We start from the raw sequence: 25,850 nt of genomic DNA, 5'->3' as shown, positions 1-25,850 counted from the left end.
ATCCGCGACTTGGAAGCATTTTCGGAATTCAACGTCTGAGAGGTTTACCAAAGGGTTGGTGTTGTGTGATTGGATAAGCATAGTTGAAGAGCGACGTATTAAATAATGTTTTTAATGTGCTGCCGAAGAGCATGAATTCACTTTAGGGCTTTTTTGTTTGTTTGTCATGAGCAAATGCACAGAAGCTTGGATTCCCACGCTGTCAGGAGACCCGTCTTCCTTTAATCCTTTGGCGCTGAACTCTGGCCTGATTTCCCCCAAGTTTTCAGGACCTTAAGGCCGTGTCTGTCAGTCTGAGAGGACCGGGCGGTGAGGACACAGGACCAAAACGCGTGTTCAGTGCATTTTGTTCTCGAGGACACCCAGCCTCCTCCGGGGCCATCCCAAGCGCAGGACAACAGTAAATTGAGTTGATCCATATTTCTGCGAGAAGAAGAAGAAAAGCCAAGTTAAGCCACTGTTCAATGTGTTCATGGTGAATGTTTAGCCATCATAGTGTCTGATATTAACGTAATTTGGTGTATTCTTACCATTCATGGATGCTCAGAACCAGTTGGTGAAGTCGAGCAGCTCCTGCTCTTCTGGACTGAGGGGGTCGTAGGAGCCCTCATCGGACGAGTAGGAGGACACGGGTGAACCTGCCATGGAGTTCATGTCTGCAGAGTATCCCTGCGACATGGTGGGCGACAGGACCCCGGACTGAAACGCTGCGCTCACAGCGTCGTGTTCGTCCAGCAGCTGCTGCAGGGCACGGATGTACTCCACCGCAGAGCGCAGCGTCTCCACTTTACTCATCTTCTTGTTGGCGGCGCCGTTGGGGACGTGCTCCCGCAGGGTGGCGAACCCGTTGTTGACCAGCTTCACCCGGTTGCGCTCCCTCTCGTTCCTCCGGGCCACTGCGTGCGGCTGCTGCTGCGGCAGAGTGTAGCCGAAACCCGCGAAATTCAGTCTCCGCTTGCACCGCAGCAGCTCCGGGGAGGAGGAGCGCTGCCTCTTGGGCTGCTTGGACACAGACTTCCCGCTGCTCTGGCTGCTGCCGCTGGGGCTCAGCTGGATGCTCTGAGCCGCCGCGGCCGAAAAGAAACAAGCGGGCGGCATCAGCTGCTGGCTGACGTTAATTTCCATTTTGGCTGTGAGGTCCATTCCCAGTAAGTAAAAAAAAAAAAGCCCACACGCACACACACAAACTGATAAAGAATCACCAAGTGTCCAGGCGGTGCGTCCCGCTCGTGCCGTTCACGTGTTGTGGCACTTGTTTCAGTGGGGCAGTCCTGGGCTGCTGCCTTGCGCGCTCCTCAAAGCTGCACTGAGTCCTCGAAGAAAGACGCCACTGCTTTTCAATAGGTTTGGATGAGGGACTGGCCACGCCCTCTGGTCGCGTGGATTCACCTTGGGCTCCTGCCCCGGTACCGGTGCGTTACGCGCGCCGGACGCGTGCCACTTGAAGCACTAAACAAACAGTCAGTGGTGAGTTTTTTGTTTTCTTTCTATCTATCACGGGTGTCAGTAGGTGTGCCGCACAACTCAGAGGAAAGTTTCCAAAGACGAGAAGTTCACAGAAGAATAGAAAAACTACAACATGTTGGTGTTTTCTTACCGTTTGTGTCCAACCCACAGCCAGTAGAGCAACAAGTTTGAACACCTCACTCTGTGAGTAAAATAAAACTGACAAAGTATCAGCCTCATTTATGAATTTAAAACTCACTTTGTGTTTGGAAATTCGTGTTAAACAAAGTGAAATTTGATTTGTGAGTTTCTTGGTGAAAGAAAAAGAGAAGATGCGCTTTTAAAATCCGAATAAAATAATGTTTTTGGCATATTTTTGAACTGAGTCAGAAAGAGACAAATGAGCATCAACAGAAAAAAAACCGATGAAACTCCAGTGATATGACTTTAACAGAAAGGATTCAAAAGCAAGGACATACTTTCATAGTTCAGCACGACCAACAAACTCCAGTTATTTTCAGAGTTCTTCTCGGCTGAGCGTGGTGCTGAAAGACAGCTCACCGAGCAGATTTCCATGATCACCCAGAGCAGCCCTCATGTCTCAGTGTGTGCATGTAAATCTCTCTGTCATTTCATTTCGTCTAGTGTTATTGTTAACAGTACAGACGCGCCTGGATGCCGCTCATTTGAGGGACTATTGTGCGTCAGAGGGCGAATTTTCCACTTTGATTAGCGCAGATCATCAGCCGCACAGAGACGCAAATCTGCGGAGGGGCCCTAAAGAAGCGGCTCGGAGGAGGCTTTGTGTATGATTTGATACACCTGATACGGTTACAGTAGCGTGGACACGCTGCGATCTGTCCATTATTGTCGCTTTGAGAAGTGGGGAATAATAAAACACGTCTTTCAGAGAGGAACAAAAACACAGGACCGAACTGTAATACCCTCTCTAGTGGGTGTGTGTGCGTGCGTTTGCGCGTGCATGTGTGATGCATGTGCGCGCAATCAAACAGAGAAGAGAGAAACCAGAATTTTAATTGTTTTTTTCTGTCCACTTTTACGCACGAAGTTCCTCCATCTCTCTATGTTTGAGTGTTGAGTGTGTGTGTGTGTGTGTGTGTGTGTGTATGTGTGTGTGCACGCACTCCTCCTCCCCCTTCTCTTTTTCTTTATTTCTTTGCGCGTGCACCCACGCACGCGCGCCTTATAGAGGGGATTGTAATAAATTGTGCAATTTTTCTGTGTTGGCAGTGGCATTCAAAATCAAGCTTGCATTGAGGAACACCCCCACCACACACACCACCACCACCACCTATACTTTCTTTTCTTTCCCTCCCCCCCTCCCTCATTCTCCCCCTCTCCTCCCCCTATTTTTGGCCCAGCAAGAGAGTTTAGAAAAGAGGCGTGGGTTCTATTCAGCGTCCCCCTGCGCCCCTTCGCCATCGCCAGGCTTTCTGAAACCTATCCATGCCCTGTCAGTGTGCTTCCAGAGTCCAATTAGCGCTTTGTGAGGACTCTCTCTCTCCAGTGCTGCTGCTGGTCTTCCAGAGGCCGGGAGGGCGCTCACTTTACTCGAGGGGCTTTCCAGTCATAGCTGGGTGTAATAATTAATATGACATCTGGGCGCCCGAGTTCCCATTTAACCACTTTCTGTATTTTTCTCTTTTCTTTAGGCACTCTTTGGGGGGGAGGAGGAGGATTGTAAAACAAAAACCTAGAAGCGCCCATACTAATGTGTGTTTTGTATGGGATTATCTTCCAATTTGTTTGTCATTAAAAACAGTTTTTAGAGTGTTTTGTTACGTGCTTTTCATTCAATGGAAAAAAAATCCTCATATTTACAAGGATCTGCTTTAGAAGAAGCAGCATGGTTGTAGATGGACGCTCACATGCTCACAAAGAGAGAGAGAAATAAATTAGGTTGTAAAGACTCTTAAAAAATGTAATAAAAGTTCCATTTACCTTTTTTGTGACCAACTTTTTTTAAAAATTGGTTTTCATACCATTCACACAGAAGAAGAAAGATAGAGAGAGGAAAATACAGTAAAGTTTCAAAAGCTTGTTTTTGTAATGGAATTCTGCCTCTGTGATGATTGTTTTCTGACTGACTGAACTCCCTCCAACCGCTGTTTTTTGTTGGGGTTTTTTTCCTGACAGGAAAAGTTGTAATTGGACAGCACCCTCTTGAGGACAAACAGTGGCACTTACCGTCGAGTATACCTCTAAAGCTGCACCTCCTCATCCACCCAACTTTAATACAGCTGTGCACCTAGAAAAAAAGCAAGTGGATACATGGTGGGTTTATTGAATCAAAAAGAGAAAAAAAAGATACAGCAGTTCACAAAACTATAATATAGTTTGCAAACAGGATACAGTTTATCTGTATGTATATGGATTGGAGGTTGGAATTTTAAAAAGAAAAATGGCTTGAATGTAGTGCTGCATGTCAGTTATTTTTCTGTTGTATATGGTTCTCTGTGAATGTCACACTTTTTTAGTTTGTTTTGTTGTAAACACTGTTTATTACTTTTCCTTTATTGGTACAAATGACAGTGATGAACAACAGTCCTTCTCCCCTCACCTAACTTCTCTAGACCTTTCAAACAAAAAAAAAGAAAGAAGAAAAAACACAACAACAGAAATAACCCCACCGACAACACTATACCATATACAACAGACATGAGAACAGCCCTGAGCAGTATCACCCAAATGTCAAATCAAATTCATCGTTGTATCACCTCTCAATGATTGCAATATTTCAGATTTGGTTTCTGAACAATCAGAGACAGACTTTACTGAAAATACATACGACGTACAAATTCAAATCATGAGTAATCAGGAGGTGCATAACAAGCCGTAGTACAACTAATCAGAATTGTAGTGGCCGTCCTCCTGAAATGACCCAGTGGACAGTGCACCACTTTCCCAGTCTAGGATGGAAAACCAATGGGCAAGTATTTCAGACTTGGCACTGAAGTAATCAGTGGAAATCCGCTTCTTTGACAGCTTATACATGGTGAAGGTGACACATAAGGTCAACCTCTGTGGGCAGCATCCAAGAATTTAAAAAAAAAAAAAAACCTTATTTGCTTTTTAGGAAAAAAATCTGCATAATAAAAATTTCCTGAAGAGCACAAAAAGAAATCAGATTGTGAGCACATTGTTTGGTAAGATGGGACCACAATAAGTTTGGTAAGTCTGATTGTAAATCAGGATGCTTGGCGTTGAATCTTGTCAGGACAACAACAGTGAATGCATGGTCCTGACAGTGAAGTACGGAGGTAGGAGTGTAATGATCTGGATCTGCATGAGAGCATAACTTAAATTTAATTTATAGATGACACCATGAATGTCTGTGGATATAACAAAGTCCTGGTTAACAACAAGCCTTCCAGCATAGTAGTGATTCACAGCACACTGCCAACATCATGCAGGAGTTTCAAAAGAAGGAAAAAGGGAAATTTCTGACCTGGATAAGTGTCACCTGACCCGACTCCAGTAGAACACCTTTGGGGGTATTTTAAAGAGAAATTATAAAGAGAAAGGTGGCGCAAGACAACCCCTCTAAGGGCAGCTGAAATAAAATAGTCTCTAGTTGTTGTTAATAGACCAATAAATGAATAATGAAATCTTCAGTAATTGATTACATATAGTTTGATCTGATCTTTCTGTTTTAGGCTGATGGACCATGTAAAAATGTGATTTCCTGCGGACGTGGTGGAAATAAAGAAAACAAGTCAATTATAATTGTAAAATAAATAAATAAATAAAATAATAACAGTAAAAAATGATAATAATAAAAAATAATACAATTTCAAAACTCCATATCTTTGTACGTGTTTGTGGTCCTGGCACACGGTGGCCGCTAGGCGTCCTTGTTTGACGCCAAATAAGACCCACAACGATACAAATCCCACTTTTTCATTTCTCAGTTGTTAAATAGTTTTAAAAACACGTACAGCAGCCAGTTACATTCAGTTTAAATGTGGGAAAACGCACCTGAGCACCACAAACACTAATAAATCAGCGGCGTGTGTTTTGCGGATCAAGTGTTTTGTTTTCGCTGGGCTTCCGTAGTTTTTAGGTCACGTGGTTTTGTTTGCTAGGAAGAGGCGCGCGTGTGTCACCTGAGTTAGCAAATTTGGCCACAAATATATATTTATGCACGTTTCAGAGTAATTTAAAATAGGCACGTGTTTAAATCAGTTGGATAATAAAGACGCTGTGTCAATATAGTTTGCTGTCTACGCTTAGCTATGGCTAATTTTAGCTTCTCAGCCTCGAAGAGGAGCTAAGCTAGCTGTCAACTAGCTGACTGACTTTCTGTAAGTATTTGGGTGAATAAGCGGTTTTAAATAAAGCGAACACCAGGAGCTATGCGGTCTCTGAACTACGTCCAGCGGGTCAGTTTGGATTTCACAGGAACTCTGTTTCCTCATGCTATCTGTCTGGCAGACGCAGACAACGACTCGGTAATGAAGCTTTGTTGTTTGTTCCACCTTCTTGTGTTCACACAATCATTTTGCTTAGCGTCGTACGTAGAGTTCCAATATAATGTCCTTTGAATTTGCTCGAGCAACATAAGCCCACCATTGTGAATCATGATGTTGGAAACATGCATGTACTTCTGGTATGATAACTTAAGACTTTAAGACTTTAATTTGCAAAGTAAACTCCTTTCATTTCTTCTTGATCTCGTCTAATGTGCTGCATTTATAATGCTGCATAATTGCAATAACACCAGCAGAAGGAAAGAGGCAGGATTGTCTGTGTACAGATTCTCAGTCGTCCAGGTCACAGACGTTCTGGGAGCTTTAGTACAAACCAGCTGGACTTCTCTTTGTTAGTTCTTGAAAGCATTGCATCTCTCTTTTCTCTCTTTCATGAGGCTTCTTCACTTCATCTAGTGCTGAACATGCTTCCATCCAGCTCTGAAGAAGTCTCTGGGATGAGAGATGAAACATTTTCAAGAACCAAAAAAAAAAAGCAGAAGTCCAGCTGCTTTTTGCTGAAGCTCTTAGGCTCAGGTTGTGTTGTTTACATGTGCAGAGGAAAGATAATAACTTGAAAAGCAATTGAGGAACTTAGAAAAATATAAAGAGTCCAAAACGTTCAGTTACAACACTCAGCACATGCCGTGTAGTCCAATTATTTGAACATGTGCAATAAAGGCAGTAATGATGATAATGTATGGAGGTCAAGTAACAGTAAAACTCAGTGTCTATCACAGCTTACAGAGAGAGCCGCCACCCAGCCGTAGTGTACAGCTCACAGTGATGAGTATTAGAACATCCCATAAGTAATGAACAAATCCTGATGCAGACTGATAAACACTGTCCATGGGCCGAGGCATGCATGTATAAATGTCACCATAATCCTGATAGAAAACTTGCCTCAATACATGTTTTTCTACAATGCAGTGGGAAACAGGAGTTATTCCTGTATAAGAAATCAGTTTTTGTTGTAATGCAGTCACCAGTTTGGACACTAACTTACACCAGCATTAGTTTTATTCCCTTTACTGTACGATGTGCTCAATTGTTTTCTAAATCCTATCTACCACAGACATCATCCTGCTTATAGGGACTGATACGTAGCTAATATCTTGGATTTTTATGTCTAGTTGATAAAAATGTGTATAGACTTGGAATAAGTCGCTGATCCATCCGATAATCAGGTAACAATGAAATAAATTGATATCGGTTTCATTCATGCTACGTTGTTTAAATGCTAAATATTTGATGGTTTCAGCATCTGAAATCTGTGAATTTACTCTTTTGTCCTCTTTGATATCTTTTCAATTAGAATGTCACAGGGTTTTATACTGTTGTTAGGGATATTTGGATATTGGAAATTGTTATTTGCATTTATCACTAATTTGTGGCATTTCATGAACCAAGTGATGAGTCTGTTAATGAGAAAATAATTGACAGGTGCTTTGAGTATATCCAGTGAAAACTTAAAGTAGGCATTCATTTAGTATTCTTCTTTTGTTTTGTCAGTGTGAGAAGAAATCAGCAGTAGAAGAACCTGAAAGAATGTCAGAATCTGAGTCCTGATTAGAATCTTATCAGATTATTCGACGTAACTGTTTGTTTTGTGTTATAGCAAAATAAAAGTGCTGTCTGTCTTCACTCACTGCAGCTGAATGAGCTGGTCGTAGGAGACACCAGTGGAAAGCTGCTTGTTTACAAGAACGATGACTCCAAACCGTGGATCACAAGAACCTGTGTGGGCATGGTCAGTCCAGCAGCCTGAAAAGTCAGGATTTCAGGCAACAGATTTGATTTCTTGCTCACCTTATGTTTTGTGTTTTTCCAGCTGACCTGTGTTGCAGTTGGAGATGTCTGCAACAAAGGAAAGGTAAGGAAAGATAAATACGAGGCAGCTGAATCAGTGTCAGACAGGTTTAGATGTGATGTGACACATTGTATTCTGTGTTTTTTCTGTCCGTCAGAACTTTGTGGTCGCTGTGGGTGCAGAAGGATGGTTTCACCTCTTCGACCTGACAGCCACCGCTGCAAGCAAAGCAGAATCATCCAGCCAACATGAATTCTTTTCGTCTGAAGACCAGAAGCCCTTCTTCACCCAGCATATTCCTGCTAACACCAAAGTCATCCTCATCAGTGACATTGGTAAATTCAGGCTTTACTTTCTTTTATTGTCCAATGTGTTTATTGTGCTTTTGGGTCTGACTACGGTGTGTTCATGTCCCCAGATGGAGATGGGCGCTGTGAGCTGGTGGTGGGCTACACGGACCGAGTGGTGCGAGCCTTCCGCTGGGAGGAACCGTCGGATGGTTCAGATGCGGGATCCGGTCAGCTGGTTCTGCTGAAGAAATGGCTGCTGGAGGGACAGGTGAGCATTAACAGGAAGTCCCCAGAACTGAGTGTCATTGTTGACAAGTCTGTTGTTATTGTATATGGTACAGAAGTAGCCATTTAAAGAGCACCGTTTGTGGTTATCTACTATGATCTACTCCACATTCCTCTACAGCACTGCATCAGAGAGGTTTTCAATACAGCTGGAGAATACAGAACAGTGCAGTCAAGGGGTTAAAGGAGTCGTTGTCCAACTGGGCAACATGTGCCACCAAGTGGGAGAGTCCACCCCCATGTCTGTCAGCACATGGTTACCTTCACTTAGCATAAAGACGTGTTATTTAGTGAGCTTCAGGCTACGTACACACTAAAACGTTTTTATTTTAAAATGCATCACTTCTGCTGCTTTTACACCGACATCCACACTGCTCTGATGTTTCAGAACCAGTGGAAAGGATCCGGCGTGATTAGTTTGCTGACCTTGTTGTCTGTGCCAGCAGCTGTTTTGCATTTCATCATGCTGCTATTATTTGACTGATTTGTGCTGATTTCCATGTCCAGTGGTGTTCTCAGTTTTCAGGTGTGTTCGTGTACACAGAGGTTATCTTCGAAATGGTGCTAAAGCTTGTCTGGACGACAATGATGGCACAATGAACATGTATTTGTTTGAACACACCCTTAGAAGCACTACTAGGCACATTTTTCTCGCTGTTTCTACCTTTTTCCAGTCTTAAGTCTAAGATAAGCTAATCACCATCTGTTTGTTGTTACATATTTTACATACAGACACTTTGTACAAATCTTCTTGCTCTTAAAACAATGTCATAAGTGTATTACCTGGTATGTCAAACTATTCCTTGAAGGAGTAGCCATCTTTCCTAATAATATTAGTCATTGTGTAGTTTTTTAAAACATAGTTTCAAAGATCTGAGACCAACACATATTTATTTAATAAATAGTACAATATATATATTAAAAAAAAAAAGTCTGAATAAAGAAAATCTACCAATAAATTGTTGATGTTGTGACAAAAATGCAGTTAGGAGACAAATCAGGAAACACAACAACAAATGCGCTGAGACCTTCTGTTGTGACAAACTGTGAGAGAAGCTGTTTTCTGCTGAGTTTGTGCATCTTGATTTAAGAGGTTGAACTATAACTTCACACAAAGACATTATAGAAGCTGATGTCAGGTCTCTTGGTATTGAGAGGGCACATAGACTGAAATCTAAGTTGATCAACTTTTACAAAAAAATACTGATAATAATGATGTTGTGTGTGCTGCAGGTGGACAGTCTGTCAGTGAACCCGGGTCCAGAGGGTTTACCGGAGCTGATGGTGTCTCAGCCAGGTTGTGGCTACGCTATCCTGCTCTGCTCCTGGACACAACAGGACTCCAGTGGATCTGGAGACGACGCTCCTGCCACGCCCGGGAGGTGGGTCCTGTCAGAATAGAAGTAATAATTACAGTGTTGATTCATTGGTTGTGTTAACTACGTTTGTTTTCTCTGCTCACAGCGAAGGACCTTCCAGAGACATAGTTCTCCACCTGACCACCGGGCGGATACACAACAAGAACGTCTCTACTCATCTCATTGGCAGCATAAGCAAAGGTATAAAACACTGATTATCTGGTTTTACGTTCATATAAGCCACACTTGATTAAGGGGTACTGAAGAGATACGTAAAAGTGGAGAGAACAGAGAAGCTGCAGGTCCTTAAAGGCAGTGACCAAAGTTCTCTCTTTAAGGTCTTAAATGCTTTTTTGTGTGTTGTGTAAACAGAAACATTAGCTACAGGTGATACATGATGATTCAGGCTGTTGGAAGCTGCAAGTGAAACTATTGTAACAGTGGATTGTGTTGCAACACATTTTTTTAATAGTTACATGGAGTTGTCCAAAACCTAACTTAATTGTTTCCTTATTGGCTAATGTACTCATCTATTACTGCTCTTTTTCTTGCCCAGGCCATGTTCAGTTGCCTGGTATCGGTTTCATATGGTGTTTAAAAGGTCCAAAAAAGCCTTCAAAAATCCTGGAATAGATTCTGAAGTTTTATTGGACACGTTCTCTGTTTTTCATCAGGTTCAAAAGAGGAATCTTCTAAATGTGGCCTGTTTGCTCTTTGTACTTTAGATGGTAAGTCATGACTTTTAAACACCTTTTTATCCTTTTTGGCAGAAACGTTTTAGGAAGGTTTATTTGTATAAGACGAAAATCTAATCTCAGGAAAAGGAAAGTTTGAGTAAAACTGAAGGATCAGTTTAATGATTTGTGAAAAAAAAGAAGCTAGAGTGCCATCAATCAACACTGATTACTGAAACACAGGTAATGAAAAGACCAACAAAAAAGCCGCTCTATATTCTTTAACACAACTTATTTTGTGTGAAACAAAACAATTTCTGATAGTGTTTGCTGCTAAAAGCGGTGCCATTTAATACTAGTCATAGACAAAAGGACAATTCCTTCAAAAAGGTTTATTTAAGCCAATGTTAAATTATGTGTTTATTTTTTGTTTATTACAAAAAAGCTTGTTTTTTAATTCTATGCCTATCTGTTGATAGATGTAGAATAACTGGTGGTTAGCTTGCAGTGTTCCCACCAAACACTGTCACCCTTTTCATAAATGTTTACCTTATTGCAGAATTCTTCACAGGCAACATCTTCAGATTTATTCATAAATCCTTCTCAACTTTCCAAAAATAAAGCGACCCCCGTTTCACTGTTGTCAGAAAAGTAGTAAATAAGAATTAAGAATGAGAGGTAACTCCTACAGTGTATATAGGTGGACATAGAGCATTCTCCTGGCAGCAGCAGATAACTGATAAAGCGAGCAGCTTGAGAGTCCATCAGTATTTACGGAAGTGAGGAGCCAGCAGGAATATCATCAGCAAAGGCTTCCAGCCACCAGCATTACTACACAGTCCCCCTGGTGCTGATGGGCTCACATAGAGTAGAGTCAGGACATTATCTCACCTTTATGAAACAGTAAGAGTCATTTCAGTCATTTCATTTCATTGATTTTCACTCCCTGCTAGCTTGAAGGTTCTGATGGTTGGCATGAACTCAGGGTTACTTTTTTTCTGCTGCAACCTTTTGTCTCAATCATTTTGAATTCTTATGGTAGTTTGGGGAATTTGATTGTTGCTGTTTTCTTCTCCTGTAAAAGTCAGCTACAGAAGCCTTGCACTCAAGTGATTTTATTTGTGAAACAGCCTTGAAAAGCAAACACCCCAAAATCTGAGAGTTTCTCAGAAAGCACTTTTTCTAAGCATTGAGACTTGTTGATTTAGTCCTTATTTTTAGCTGTAAAGTTGAGGCTCACTGGTTTTCACATAGTTTTCCCGTGTTAAAGGAACCCTGAAGCTGATGGACAGCTCGGAGCAGCTGTTGTGGTCGGTGCAGGTGGATCATCAGCTCTTTGCCCTGCAGAAGCTCGACGTTACTGTGAGTCTGTGATGTTACTGTGTTTGTGACGGCTTCAAACTGAGGGTTGTTTTCATTTTTGATTCAACTTTAATGGTCCCATTTAGTAAAAATTCTGGTTTTTTTTTAATTACAGTTTTTAAAATTAGTAAGTAGCTCTATCATTTACCTCTATCAAAAATCTGACATGTTGTTGTTTTTGTAAGGGTCAGTAAGTATAATAGAACAAATACACTGTAAAAATACTGTAAATCCCCTGAACCCAAAAACTTGCCAGGTTTAAAAGGCATGTTTTCTTTTACAAAATCACTGAAATTACAGCATTTATAAAAAAACAGAAGCAATTGTTTGATGTTAAACTGTCCACTGGTCCTTGTGGCGTGCCGTTCTGTCAGAAAACTTAACCAAATCTAAACTTAAAGTCGTGATATTTCATCAAAATTGCTTTATCTAGCATGTGTCATTTGCACCAGGGCTGAGCTGCAGGCTGTGTTCACACAGAGCAGACAAGGATGATGATAAATTAAAAATAAATGTAAGGAGTAAAATATCTATGTCATGTAGAGTAACAGTTTTTTATTAGCCTGTGAGCACTTGAAGATGTTGAACATGCCGATTCCTTTTATTCATTTATTTATTTTCAATTCAGCTTCCATCTTTTCTTTTGCTATTATTTCTGACATTTTAACTGTGCCACTCTGCACAAAAGACACTTCTGAGTTCTCTCTACTGTTAGCCATGGTTGTCCTGTTTCCATAGAGATGCAAGACTTTATTCTGCAGTAAAAAAAAAAGAGTCCATAGTGAGAAAGAAAGTGACAGGAGCAGAAAATGGTTGGAAACCGCTTTAGGATCAGAGGTTTAAAGTGAAACATGTTGAAAATCTGCACATTTCAGAAGCTTTAACCAGTGAACGTCTGTCGAGCATGTTTTGCTTGACAAACGACTGACATTGTTATTTAAAAAGGAATTATTTAAGATGGTTGTTGCCATTTATTGATGATTAACTAATTTGTTGATTGAGCAGCAGAGTCAGCCTTATGTCTATGCATCCTTCAAAGAGAACTGACCTTTTGTATGTGTGTTTGCTTCCAGGGAGACGGCAGAGAGGAGGTGGTGGCGTGTGCCTGGGACGGTCAAACCTACATCATCGATCACAATCGGACTGTGGTGCGTTTCCAGTTTGATGAGAATGTCAACGCCTTCTGTGCAGGTGAGAAACTTCATATTGAGTTCCAGACTATCTTGATTATCAGTTCAGACTTTCTCCTTAATGCCGCCGTCTTGAACAGTTTTTACAGCAGCATAGTTTTTCTATTGACATCTATGTTACAGGTTCACTTGCGTGTTTACTAATCAGTGTTTTGGCTCAAGTGTGATTATTTTCCCAGCCAAGTTAGTAATCTTCAGGTTTAGGGCTTATCTTAGTAAAACCATTCTGACAGCTCAGGTGGAGCTCAGGGTTCTTCTGGAGAAGCTTTAATACAAAGAATTCCAAAGTTAAAAAATGGAATCTGTGAGGAAAAGCTAAACTGTCAGACGAGTGAAAGAACTCGACATTATTTACCGTCAGATCCTGTGTTAATGACGTCGCTGCTGCTGTGCCATCTATGTAAATACACTCATCGTTTCCGCTGCTGTGATGCTGCAGGTATTTATTAAAGTCAAAGGACAGAATCTGCCAGCTGTGGGAGGCAAACAGGACTTCAGTAGGTAATAATGTCTCTGTAAAATCCAGAATTACATTCAGTGACACCTGAAAACATGTATGATTCAGACATTAATCTGACTAATTTCTGATCTGTCTGAGTCACATAAATGGCTTTAAGCTTTAAGCGACATGTAGATACATTATGAAATAGACACCCGTGGGTGGCACAGCGCCACCTGGGCCTGGGTCACCTGCGTGATGGTGTGTGATGTTGAAAGGCCGGAAACACCCGATGATCCCAGGAAACGTCACTGATCCAGTATCCAGTTGCATCAAGGGGATGTACTGTATGTACTGCAATACGAGGGAGAAGTAAAAGAAGCAACAGACATGAGAGTGAATGTGTGACGCTGCAGAGCTCTGAGTGTGTGTTACCTCTGCTGACTGAACACACAACACTCAGGCTTTTACACTGAAGCGTTTTCCATTTTCAAACAATCTTTGTGCAGAAATGTGAAAAAGAAGCTGTGATTACTGTAAGAAGTAACTTCACCGGCTAGAATAAATCCCTGGGCTGTATGCATCTTGTAATGTGCAAGAAAATCTTCTCTCGGGGCGCCGCGACAGCTCAACAGGTTGAGCTGGCGTCCGAAGTTCAGGACGGAGAGGTGATGGGTTCGAGTCCTGCTCATGGCCCTTTCCTGCAGGTCCTTCCCCCATTCTTCTCCCGGACTTTCCTGCGTCTCTCTAGACTCCCCTATCGAATGAAGGCAAAAAGGCCAAAAAAATAACTGAAAAGAAAATCTTCTGTCTTCCTTCTGACGGTCCGTGTTCGGTTTCTCTCTGTTACATCTGTTTGGAAACGCAGAAATATACTCTATTCTAAATATTCAGGAAAAAGATGTCAGTGGCCCCCAGGGGATGTCACACACTTATGTTTTACTTAACAGACGGAATAGCATTGAAAATATATAGGAAATAGCAACAGTCATGTCTGTTAATGGAGGAAATAGCAGTCATGTCTGTTAACCGGGTTCATAAAGGAGAGCATATTTAACATATTTTCTACAGATGTTTGGGGACAGATTGGTGTTTACTTAGTGTTGGAATGAACTTGACATCCCCCAAAGAATAAGTGGTTATGCGCAACACATAAATAGATAGAAATAAGACAATGATGGAGATGATAATAGAGCACTAAAGGCCTTAAGTGTGTAGATATTTTGAATAAATCTTTCTATGATAACAAAGTGTCATGGCAGTGTGGCGCTTCAGAAGTGGTTACTGTGAAGTCCTGGATTTTCAAGCATCCTCCACTAGGTGGCAACGTTGAGCTTCAGTGTCTGGCTGTGTTTCGCTGTGCCTCCTTCCTCTGTGTGCCCTGTCAGATCTCTCTGCAGTGTTTGGACACAGTTTATCTGAGGGAGCTAATGTGACATGTGCAGTCGTAAGTGGATTACAGAAAGAGACAAGAGACTTTGTTTGATCTGCCTGAATCCAGCGAGGTTTGTTTCTTTGCACCCACTGAGTGCATGTGTGGCGCGTGAAACCAGTCGAGTCCTCCCCTCCACTTTATTCTCTGTCGGCTCTGTATGATCATTAACACAGATTAGACTGGTTTATGTGTTTGTGTGGGAGCTGGCACTGCTACAGCAGCCTGGCAGCAGAGGACAGCTGATGTGTTTATTGGGATAACACACTATGTCGTAGCACTGCCACCACCACCACATGTTGACTAAACACCGTGTGTCTTCGATTCTGATTCATGTTTCTTTATGTGTTACTGCAGGTCAGTACACGTGTAAGGAGGGTAAAAACAGCCCCTGCCTGGTGTACGTCAGCTTCAATCACAAAATCTACATCTACTGGAAGGTGGAGCTGGAGCGGATGGAGTCCACCAACCTGCTGCGGGTGCTGGAGGAGAAACCCGACTTTAAAAGTCACCTGAGGGTGCTGGGAGTCGGTGAGTACGCAAACAACTTAGGGTCAGTAATCAGGAGGAGGATTCAGGTCAGATTAGAGCATCCTCCATTAAACTTACACCGACACGTCCCGTGTTAGACGTTGTAATTGAATAAGAGACCAACTGTGACTGTTTGTAGTTTCTGCCATCGAGTTGTAACACTCCGACTCTGACCTGAATACTAATGAAGAGGAGAGAATGAAATGATCCCCACATGACGGATTTTACTGCTAACAAGATTCTGCTTGCCGGCAAGTTTAGTGTCTGTGTTCTGCTTAAAGGAATAGCTTAACATTTTGAGAAAGGTACTTATTTTCATTCTTGCAGAAAGTTAGATAAGAAGAGAGATGCCTTCCTTAATCTGTCTGTAACATCAAAGATACTGACAAAAAATGTTAAGTTAGCATTGTGGCTAAGCCTTGTAATTGCTAGTGAACATACTAGTGTCTAGTGAAACAGATGTATTATATATATGTCCAAGCTTTGTTCTCCTGGCTTTAGATGGATGCTTTATTGCTCATTATTAGTGTCCATTGCAGTCATCCGTAAACCTCCATAAAGCTTTTTTCCACCACGTCAATGTAGCATAAAAGTAATGTGACAGTAGAACTATTTCCACTTCTTCATCTAGCAACACCTGAGTGAAAAGTGAGTGAAAAGTGTTTGACCCAAATAGGGGTGTAACTAATAGCTTACTAAAATCCATCCATCCATCCATCATCCATCCCAGCTGACCCAGGGTGAAGACAGGGGACACCCTGGACAGGTCACCAGTCTATCACAGGGCTACACTTAGAGACAGACAACCAAGCACACTCACATTCACACCTACGGACAATTTAGAATCACCAATTAACCTCAACACGTTTTTGGACTGTGTGGGAGGAAGCCGGAGAACCCAGAGAGAACATGCAAACTCCACACAGAAAGATCCCGGGTGTACTCACTGGGACGCGAACTGGCGACCTTCTAGCTGTGAGGCAACAGTGCTAACCAACTGCGCCCCTCGCAGCCCCAGCTTACTAAAATAAAAAAATATCCAAATTTGTTAGTTAAATACAGCCGACAAGCACATCATTTTCAGTGCAGCCAAACAATCCGTCCGTGGTAAGTTATCTGTTCTATCATAACTACCTTAATGCTGCCATCAGTCTGTCACTGGTCTCTGCTGCCCTCCTGTCAAAAAAGACACTTTGCTGCAGTGGTGTCCCGGCCATCAGGCCATCAAAACATCCAAACATCCATAAAGATTTTACTGGCCCTGTCCGTCTCTTTAATGGGCCTCTTTGTGTGCCTGTCAATCGGAGTTCACATGAGAGAGTGTATGTTCTGGGATTGGACTCACTGGGCAATTCCAGCTGCCGCATTTAATTGCATTTCCATGTAATATATTAAAGTAATGTATTGGAAAGTGCAGCGTTGCAGCAGTAATTCACATAAATCATAAAAAACACATCCCTAAATGCACGCCCACACAAGCATCTTTGTGTGTTTATTGTTAGTTGGCATGTGCTGAAGACTAAATCTGATGTGAACACTTATCGCTAAAGAAGAGCCATTGAGTAATTGTGCAATTCATCATCTGAATAATTGATTTTTCATTTCTGCGACCGATTATCTTCAATCTTAAACGGCGGGAATGCATAGCGACCGTCCATAAATCCACATAAAGCCTTTTCACCGGCACATCAAAGCCACATTCAGGAGGTCAACAAACTGTCTCCTGAGTTATGGTTCCTTCTCATGTTGTGTTTGACTAAAAGCACAACGGTGACACATACTGGACCAACTACTTACACACCTTTTCATTACAGTACTGGCTCTTCATTATCTGTAAGGCAGGAAACAGCTAGCCTGTTTCTATTTGAGGGTAAAATCCATTTGACAACATCTTGTTTAGCTGCAACTAGCTCGGTGGTTAGCACCATTGCCTCACAGCTAGAAGGTCACTGGGTCGCATCCTGGTGAGGATCCACCTGGGATCTTTCTGCATGGAGTTTACATGTTCTCCCCGTGCAGTGTGGGTTCTCTCTGGGTTCTCCGTCTTCCTCCCACACAGTCCAAAAACATGTTGAGGTTAATTGGTGATTCTAAATTGTCTGTAGACTCCAGCCCCCCATGACCCTACTGAGGATTCAGTGGTGTGTAGATAATGGATGGATGTAGCATCTTGTTTATTTAATTTGTCCTGAATATGATGCTGATGCAACTCACCTTGTGGGCCAGTTTAGTTACTAGAAGGCAAAATGTTTTGTGAGTAAATAACTGTGGGAAAGCTTCTTTATCATTGACATATGTAAACACATACTGTACATTTTTTGGCCATCTGTGACAATTTTTAAAATCATTTATGCAGGTATTATAATTAAGAATGTCATACAATTCCCCCCTTTTTTCAGACAGAGCCAGACAAACCACTTCTATGTTGATATCTTTATGCTCAGCTAAGCTGAACCGGCTACTGATCATAGCTTTATATTTAAACCAAAGGGAAGTATTTGTCTGATGAAGGTCTAGGACCCAAATGTTGCACTAATAAATTTATGACTGCAGTTTCTCACCTATTTCACCACCAAAAAGTGAAATCGCAAAATATAATTACAGCTTCAGCCTCACACAGATACACATACACTACAGGAAGAGGTCAAGAGGGAAATTAATTCAGGGAGCCTCTGATCTAAGGCTCTCTACATACCAATGTATACAAATCCGTGGCCTGTCAGTCAACTGATCTGAAAGGACTGAAGTATTTTTAGAGAGGCGTAATCCACAAGCTCACAGACCGCAGAGTCCAAGGATACTGCTCTCTGACTCTTTATCTTTCTGCCCTTCAGTCTCTGGAAAATTGTCTGTGCAGTCAAAAGGCTTTTGAAATATCATCCTCCTGTAATTTGGTTAATCATCGCTGTGCCTGTTTATTTCCTGTTAATTTCCTTATTGTTGTTAATGGCTTTTTAAAGTAGAACATTAATCTCGCCTCTGTCTCAGCACATTTGAAGTCGTTGCAATATGAAAAGCAATTAAATTACAAATTAGCTCATGCTTTTTGGTCCGCATGAATAAGCAGCCCGTGGCCCGCTTCATGTTACATATCACTGTAGAACAAGTGGAAACCAATTTACAGGAACAAAATGAAGACACACAAAAATGTCATTCCAAAAACACATTGCAATGTTGTGATTGTGAGTGAAAAAGCAGATTCTGGTGCTCTTTAAAGCCTGCTGGTGGTGTTAGCGAAGCTTCTTGCAGCCTCTGGTAACACTGTGGGAAATGTCTGATGTCAGAGTGTAGAGACAAGAAAGGAGAGAGGATGTACATGTAAAAATGTACATGGAAATTCTTCCACATGATTTCATATGCTGGTTGAATAAGACATCAGCAAAGTACAGAAGGAAATAATAATTTTAAAAAAGTAAAACAGGGAAGGTGAACTCTGAACTGTAGGTGTCACCTGTGTGAGCTGCCTCACTCTGACCTAACCCTAGAAATGTCAGCAGCAGCTCTCAGGCTCTTCCCTGCTGTTTCTTCACCTTAACCGCTGCCCTTTAGCCAGAAGGTGATTATGAAGAGCCTGTTGGTTCTCCATCAGAAAGTCAGAAGGTTTCTACATAAGGGGAAGCTGGAGGATCAACCTGACAGGATAGTGTGTTGCAGGCAGAGATAGTGTTGAACAGAGCAAGGTAAGATGATTTTTTATTTCCCACCAGCTATCACAAGAGGAACGTCTTGTAGACGGAGGCTGACTATGTAATTAGTCGTTTGTGCCTGCAAAAATGGATATTTAGCCAATGAGCACTTCAGCTAGGACTAAATATAGATGCACTGTCACTTATTAACTCAGTTAATCTGCAGCTGCTTCCCAGTAAACGTTTCCAGCTGTACAGGAGCCTGTTCATAACTGATGGTCTTTTTGGTTGCATCATGTTAAAGGTGCCCTGTGGAGCTTTCTGGTAAACTGAGAAGTTTCTTTCACATTGAGTAGCTGTGTTTTCATATTATTGGCAAGACAATTTGCAGAAAGCGTTTAAATGCTGCATAGAGTAAAAAAGGGGCTGCGAGGTGGAGCGGTGGTTAGCACCGTAGCCTCACAGCAAAAAGGTCGCTGGTTCGCGTCCCGGTGAGGACACCCAGGATCTTTCTGCGTGGAGTTTACATGTTCTCCCCGTGCAGCGTGGGTTCTCTCGCCCTTAGTCAGCTGGGATAGACTCCAGCCCCCCACAACCCTAGTGAGGATTAAGTGGTGTATAGATGATGGATGGATGGCGTAAAGATAAAAGTAATTTTAGCTTGTTTCCAATAAGTGCTTTTGAGTGTATTAGCTAGGCTCTGTAGCGTCATCAGAAGGTGGTAATCTAGTTTTTTTATGTGACACTAAAAACAGAGTAGATGAAGCCACAAATAAAACCAGTTGTTTGCCAACTACTTACAAACCTTAAAGAAGAAGAAGCAAACATAGCATCTCTCCATTTTCCTTCAAAAAAAAAGAATTGATAGAATTGTTTTCAATCGGGCAAATTTTAATTATTCCTTCATTTCAGCTGGTGTCCACCATGTTTAAAGCTGTCTGCTGTCAGAATTGTATTTGATACTGGAGGCAATAGATTATTTAAAGCCCCTATAGTTGCTACTTGGCACACAGTTTGACACATTTGGGGTTGAGTTTGTAAATGGTTGGTATTGTGCCATTCAGTCCCTGTGAGTGTATGCTCTGCTGGGTAGACTTTTAAATTGCTCCTCTGGGGACGACTAGAGTTCTTTGAACTAAAAGCATTTCCTTTTTCATAAACCATTTGGGAAGCATTTTGTGCTCACATCCATATTACCTGACCAACAGTCATCTTTTTCCTTTTTTTTTGCCTGTAAGATCAGAGTGCTACCAGTGATCAAAAACTCCACATGGTGTCTTTTCTTTTTTCCTCTTTTTGTTATTCAAAGTCAAATGGCTCCAAAATGCCATCAAAATGAAATGCATGAAACTGGAGGGGGCTACTGGAACATTTCTACTGTGAAGCAGTTTGCATGGGAGGATTGGACTTCATTAAAGCTCTGGCAAATGGAGTAGATCAGAAAGCAGCGTGAGCAGTTTGAGGTAGAGGAGGGATGTAGGAGTGAAATAACTTTCATACATCAGTCACCACTGAGTTCTGCAGCAACTATAAACCTGCTAAATTATAAGAGTAGCATCTTTAGTCCTCTTGTCTGCTTATTTTCCACATATATGTGGGTCAATCAGTAATATAATGTAGCTGAAGGTGGTCACAGTCAGGCTAAATACCACGTTTTAGCTAAGTTGGCTTAGAAGTAGTGGTTTTGTTAGATATAAACACAACAAAGGAAGAACAACTTGTGTGCTTTATTTGACCTCTTATGGAATGTGTTGAAGAAATAAAGTCATTTGAATTCACATAAAAATAAAGGGAGAACACTTAAAAACCATCTTGACATTTTTAACCATGTTAGCTTTTTGGCTCTAGAGGTGGAAATGTTGGGTGCTCCAGCAGTTTTGTTCAAATTAAAATATCTCCACAACTGTTGGACAGATTGTCATTAAATTTAGTCTAAACATTCAAGATTTTGTCGGCCTGTTGCCTTTGGATAACCTCATGTTTTACTGTAGCGCCCCCTTCAGGTCTGGTTTTTACCAATTCTGTAAAATATCAAACATCTTCCTGGTTGAGTGGCTCAACATTTGCTACAGATAATCATGGTTTTGGTGACCCTCTGACTTTCAGCAGAATGACACTTTAGCTTTTACATTGAAATCTCAACAACTGTCGGATGGATGACTTCAGATTTTGTGTAGATGTTTGGAAAACCACCTTTCATCTACCTTGCCGACACATTAACATTTACAGTATTTGGGTTTATAATCTGCAGAATTAAAGAAATTACCATCAGTCTTGACTCCTATTAGCGCGTTAAGACAGCATGCTAGCTTCATGAACTACGATTTTAAACATTATACCGACTAAACATCAGTATGTTAACATGTAATTATGTAAAAATGCTTCAGCTCAAAGCACTGCTGTGTTTGGTCTCACAGACCAGCGGGCTTCTCTGTATAGACTCTTATGACGGGTTCAGACAACATGACATCAGCATGAAAATACCCAACCTGAACGATGTAAGCTGTGGAAATGAAAAAATAGCTCAGGACAAATAATAGTTTAATCCTGTGTGTCATAGTGGCCGCCTCATTGTTCTCCCACTAATAAGACTTGCATGTCAGATTTCTTCTTTTTTTTTTTGTTGCCATCCCTCCTGTTGTGTGACAACTTCCACAACGTGTCTGTGACCAAAGCAAAGTGAAAGACAGGCTGAAGGACGGCCTGTCATACTGTCCTGTTGGTGCGATCCACAGATGGGCCCACAATCATTTTATTTTTCTTCTCTGAAGCTTTTCCTAGCATGAGGCAGCACTATCAGTCAGACCATTGTTTGTTTACATTCCTGTGCTTTTCCTGAGGGCTGTAGGAAGCAAGATTAGTTAGTTATCGAGGTATGTTGAGACTAAAGCCAGAGTTCTAAGTGTCATGAAGGTGGCTGTCTTTTAACTTAAAGGAAGCCTGAACTTGCTCTGTTGTGCAGCCCTCTGATGACAAAAGCAGGTTGTGAAATACAGCAAGCTGTGATTGGTCCAGGAGCACCATGTGACCTGTCATATCTCAGCAAGAATGTATGATTCCCACATCACCAAATCTGACCGTGACCGTCAGTCCAAAGTATTGTGTCGTCTGAACCTGACATCAGTCTTTTTACTAGGGGTCCACTTATTGTTTAGTTTGGGATTTAGCATTTTCTCGACTATTTGCATTGTTGTTTTTCATTATTATTATTGTTAACTGGGTCCCAATTTAAATAAATAATCTAAAATAATGTGCTACTTTGTCTTAGATGCAACTGAGTCTCTCTTCTGTAGTCACTCTGTGTTGTCAATCAAAATCCCACCTGCAGAACGATCTGATGGTTATATGTCACAAATAACAGCCTGTCTCCACTGAAGGATCACTGTTGAAAGGTATTTTGTTAAATTAGACAGATTTAAAACATAACTTAACAAAGGAATTTGACATCAGGTTTTTCATTTTTACTGCTAATCTGTTCATTCCTAATATTAGTCGTCGGCCTCCTTGATTACTAATATTTATTATCAGTACTAGTCCTAAATAAAGCTCAGTGGTTGACCCCAATTGTTATTAAATGGACAACCACTGTATGTATTAACTTTTATCTGTTGACCTTTTCGCTGAGCAAAGCTAACTGGTTGACATATGAAGCTGTGTGACTGCTCACCCTTGCATTTATATTTGGACTCAACACTTTTGTCTTGTCATAAGCATGATCCCATGTCTGTGGTCATTGCCACATTGTGTTTCGCCTCCACAGATGCTGAGGATTCGGCTGCAGTCAGAGCGCTGGTGGCAGATATTCTCTACAAGGATGGACCGACGTAGCACAGCGACACATGTCACCACACTGCCTTCTCTGTTTTCCCTCAGACTGTAAATACTCTGTTAATAAACACCGACTGACTGTCTGCCGTCCTGCTGGTCTTGTTGTTTTTTTGTTCCCTGCAGATAGACGTGTCAGGTTCAGGTTTCTGATCTGCTCGCTGCCTCTGTGGTTGGTGTCCTGTCTGCTCTGGTTGTTTTTAACAAGGCTGAGAGAGGATGAAAGCAGAAGATTCAGTGCATGCCAAACGCTATACGGTTTAACCTGCTGTTTCCACCGGTGTGAGTGTGATCAGCTGAGGTTTTGTGCTGCTGTCAGTCAGCTGATGAAAGAAGCTCCCCACCTAAACAGCAGCGTCTTCTCCTTCATCCAGTGTCGTCTCTTAGAGTTTTCTGTTATCTCGGCTGTCATCTCAGAGATGTGGAGCACTACGAACATTACATAATGCAGCATTTGTTACATAATGAGATTTGCATGGCAGCGAGACAGCAGCATTGTTTGGCAGCCGGGCAGCGAAGTGCCTGCAGGGCGTGACGATTGGCAGGATTGGGGGAATCACCCACTGTTCCCAACGGGAGGATCCAATAACCACCTATGTCGCCTGCCTCATGCAATATAAATGAGTCGCGTGTGTGTTTGTGTCGGTGTAACGGAGGGTAAACGCAGGATCAGGTGTCGTGGTAGGACAGAGCCTCTCATCTCTCCTGTGTTTCTGCCCTTTAGAGTCGTGCTGAGGGAAGGCTTTGCGTTTTTGGACCAAGTTCCTGAGCGTCATAGATCAGCTGCTTTAGTCACGTATTACTTTGCTTCTTGTGTTTTTGTAAAGCTCACCTCATTATAATTCTAAATGTGAAAATGTGCAAATCTCATTAGAAGAGTCACAACATTCTGCCTCCGCTCTGCTGCTGCTAACAGAGAGCGTAGCCGAGTGAACACAGTGGTTTGAGGTCTTCAGCTCATCTGCTGGATTGAACTGAAGTCTGGGTTTCATGCAGTCCAGTCAGATTCTTCCACAGCAAACTAAGAAAACCTGTTGATGGACCTGCTAATTGTTGTGTATAAATATATTATACAATGTGTGAAGTATAGTCCTTCAGACGCTGAAACAATAAAGGGCCTTCTTCACATGAGGTCAGAGGAAGTTTGCTTCAGCATTAAAAGATTAACTTGGCTGCCATGTTCTTTATTTTTCAGCTCCGTCTCTCAGAAACATTTCCTATGCAACTAAATTGCATTTTCAGTTATGTTTTGAATCCATAGTACAGAGGTTTTCTAGTCTGAAAGAGCCACTGAGTCCACATGAGGAGGTAGGATGGAGACTCTCCCAGGAGTCTGAAGTTTACAGCCCATGTGGGACCATTATTCTTAGACTGAACTTTTGTTTCCACTTGTTTAATTTTGGTTTTCTCTGGGAGTTTGGTTCAGTTTACACACCAACATTTCTTGTGAAGGTTCATGAAATTACCACGGTTCAGGTTACAATATGACCCTTTTGTAACGTCTCTTGTCCATTTTATGAGTTACCAGGGTGACTGGTCCCACTTTAATATAATATGGTTGTTTGGCTCCAGAGGACTGACAGTAAAGCCATAAAATAGATGTCAAAGATTTGTTGATTTAACACCTACCTGTGATATGACACAAACATAACTTGGCAGAAAACATACTGCGCTGTAAGCATAGTTTAGAATGCACTTTACTTGTATAGGAATGTAATTTTAGGGGACTGAGCTGGTATTTTTCTAATTGTTGACAAAATCCCATGAATGACTGAGAACAGCATGTGTTAATCCGTGATCATACTTTCATGTGGACGGACACGTATTTGTGGTTATACTGTCTGGTCTGCTCGGAGGACACGTTCCATGCATGTGCACTAGATTGGCATCTATGTATTCTCAGCATGAACACTGCTGCCTCTGTAGCGTGGAGGCTGCACGGACACAATTCTGGTTCTGCATGCAGACATCAGCAGGGAGGTATTTAATAAACTCCCAGAGGAGGTCTGCATCCACAGTCCTTTCTTCTTTTAGTTTGCCAGTACACTGTGTCAGTAAGCATGGACATATTAGGTGTCTGAGGATTTAGGAAATCCTCGTCTTTTCTTTTTAAGCACAAAAGCAGCCTCAACACACACGATCCAAAGCCGTCATGACCGCTGTAAGTCTGGTCTTGGATGGCACAAGTTGTAGGATTACAATTAGGTAGGTTAAGTGAATTATTTATACTGTAAAATGTTCTTTTAAGTTTTATACAGACAAAAATCTTCCAGTTTGACTGACCTCAAAGACCCACGACTCCATTCCTGTATCAGATTTCACATTTCTAAAACTTTCAGGAGACACTATAGCAGGTTTTCTTTCTTTCTTTCTTTCTTTCTTTCTTTCTTTCTTTCTTTCTTTCTTTCTTTCTTTTTATCAGTGTGTCATTTTAGCCATTTTTGCTGCAAAATAAGGAGACTTATATAAAAACATATTTTCAATTTATTTAAAAGATAATCCCCTAAAAAGCAGTTTTCTAAACCAGGGAGGAATAAAAGGTCTATTTTGTTCAGCTGTGGGTTTAATGAATGCAGAAGTAAAATTAGATTGCAGTGTGTCGGTTGATGATAATGACGGGACACTGATGTGTTGCTAATAGTTTGTTGGAGATCTGTGGCGCAGAGGAATTAGATTTATTCTTATGTTAGGCACTATTTCGGTGGTAGCATGAATTTGTTTGTTTGAATTTATTGACAATGAGGAAAACAGAAAAGTTGACCAAGTTAATCCTTTCCAGCTGCAGCAGAGTGGAGCAGCAGTTATCAACAACAATAACAACAACAGTAACATATTGACTCTGGTGAATTGAATTACTCTATTACAACTTACCATTGTGTAGCATGGAGTAGTTCTACAGTGTTTGAGCTGGTGTGCTGAGCTGCAACGAGTGGAGAGAACGATGGGGATTTCATAGATCTGTTTACTCCAGATGACATGTAGCATTACATCGAACAATTTTAAATGAAGAGCGGAATATTTATACAGCAAAAACTTCTTAACACGTGTCATTTATACAGAGAGATGAGTTTGTAGAGGTTTGATCGAGTCTT

At 41.5% G+C, this 25,850-nt stretch overlaps 2 protein-coding genes across 2 annotated transcripts; one reads left to right on the top strand and one right to left on the bottom strand.

Annotated features, from left to right (window-relative positions):
- Positions 1-332: 332 nt before the first annotated feature.
- On the bottom strand, positions 333-1,143 carry ascl1a (achaete-scute family bHLH transcription factor 1a). The gene is made up of 2 exons (XM_008280873.1): positions 531-1,143; positions 333-423 (listed from the first exon to the last, which is right to left on the bottom strand). Exon 1 carries the CDS (start codon positions 1,141-1,143, stop codon positions 544-546), a length of 600 nt encoding a protein of 199 aa, XP_008279095.1. The 3' UTR covers positions 333-423; positions 531-543.
- A 4,398-nt stretch (positions 1,144-5,541) lies between these two features.
- itfg2 (integrin alpha FG-GAP repeat containing 2) lies at positions 5,542-22,848 on the top strand. Its single transcript, XM_008280872.1, has 12 exons — positions 5,542-5,918; positions 7,591-7,686; positions 7,768-7,809; positions 7,904-8,081; positions 8,165-8,304; positions 9,555-9,703; positions 9,786-9,880; positions 10,354-10,407; positions 11,624-11,715; positions 12,789-12,906; positions 15,134-15,307; positions 22,694-22,848. Exons 1-12 carry the CDS (start codon positions 5,823-5,825, stop codon positions 22,759-22,761), a joined length of 1,302 nt encoding a protein of 433 aa, XP_008279094.1. The 5' UTR covers positions 5,542-5,822; the 3' UTR covers positions 22,762-22,848.
- Positions 22,849-25,850: the final 3,002 nt, after the last annotated feature.

Source organism: Stegastes partitus, unplaced genomic scaffold, assembly GCF_000690725.1.
Source record: "Stegastes partitus isolate 25-593 unplaced genomic scaffold, Stegastes_partitus-1.0.2 Scaffold212, whole genome shotgun sequence".
Taxonomy (NCBI): domain Eukaryota; kingdom Metazoa; phylum Chordata; class Actinopteri; family Pomacentridae; genus Stegastes; species Stegastes partitus.
This window is presented reverse-complemented; position numbering and strand designations above follow the sequence as displayed.

What these genes read in the sequence shown, in the direction of transcription:
- itfg2 (XM_008280872.1), top strand. Translation starts at nt 5,823, where the DNA reads ATGCGGTCTCTGAACTACGTCCAGCGGGTCAGTTTGGATTTCACAGGA. An exon ending in CAGACGCAGACAACGACTCG is followed by an intron (nt 5,919 to 7,590) that starts GTAATGAAGCTT and finishes CACTCACTGCAG; the next exon opens with CTGAATGAGCTGGTCGTAGG. An exon ending in CATCCTCATCAGTGACATTG is followed by an intron (nt 8,082 to 8,164) that starts GTAAATTCAGGC and finishes TCATGTCCCCAG; the next exon opens with ATGGAGATGGGCGCTGTGAG.
- ascl1a (XM_008280873.1), bottom strand. Translation starts at nt 1,143, where the DNA reads ATGGACCTCACAGCCAAAATGGAAATTAACGTCAGCCAGCAGCTGATG.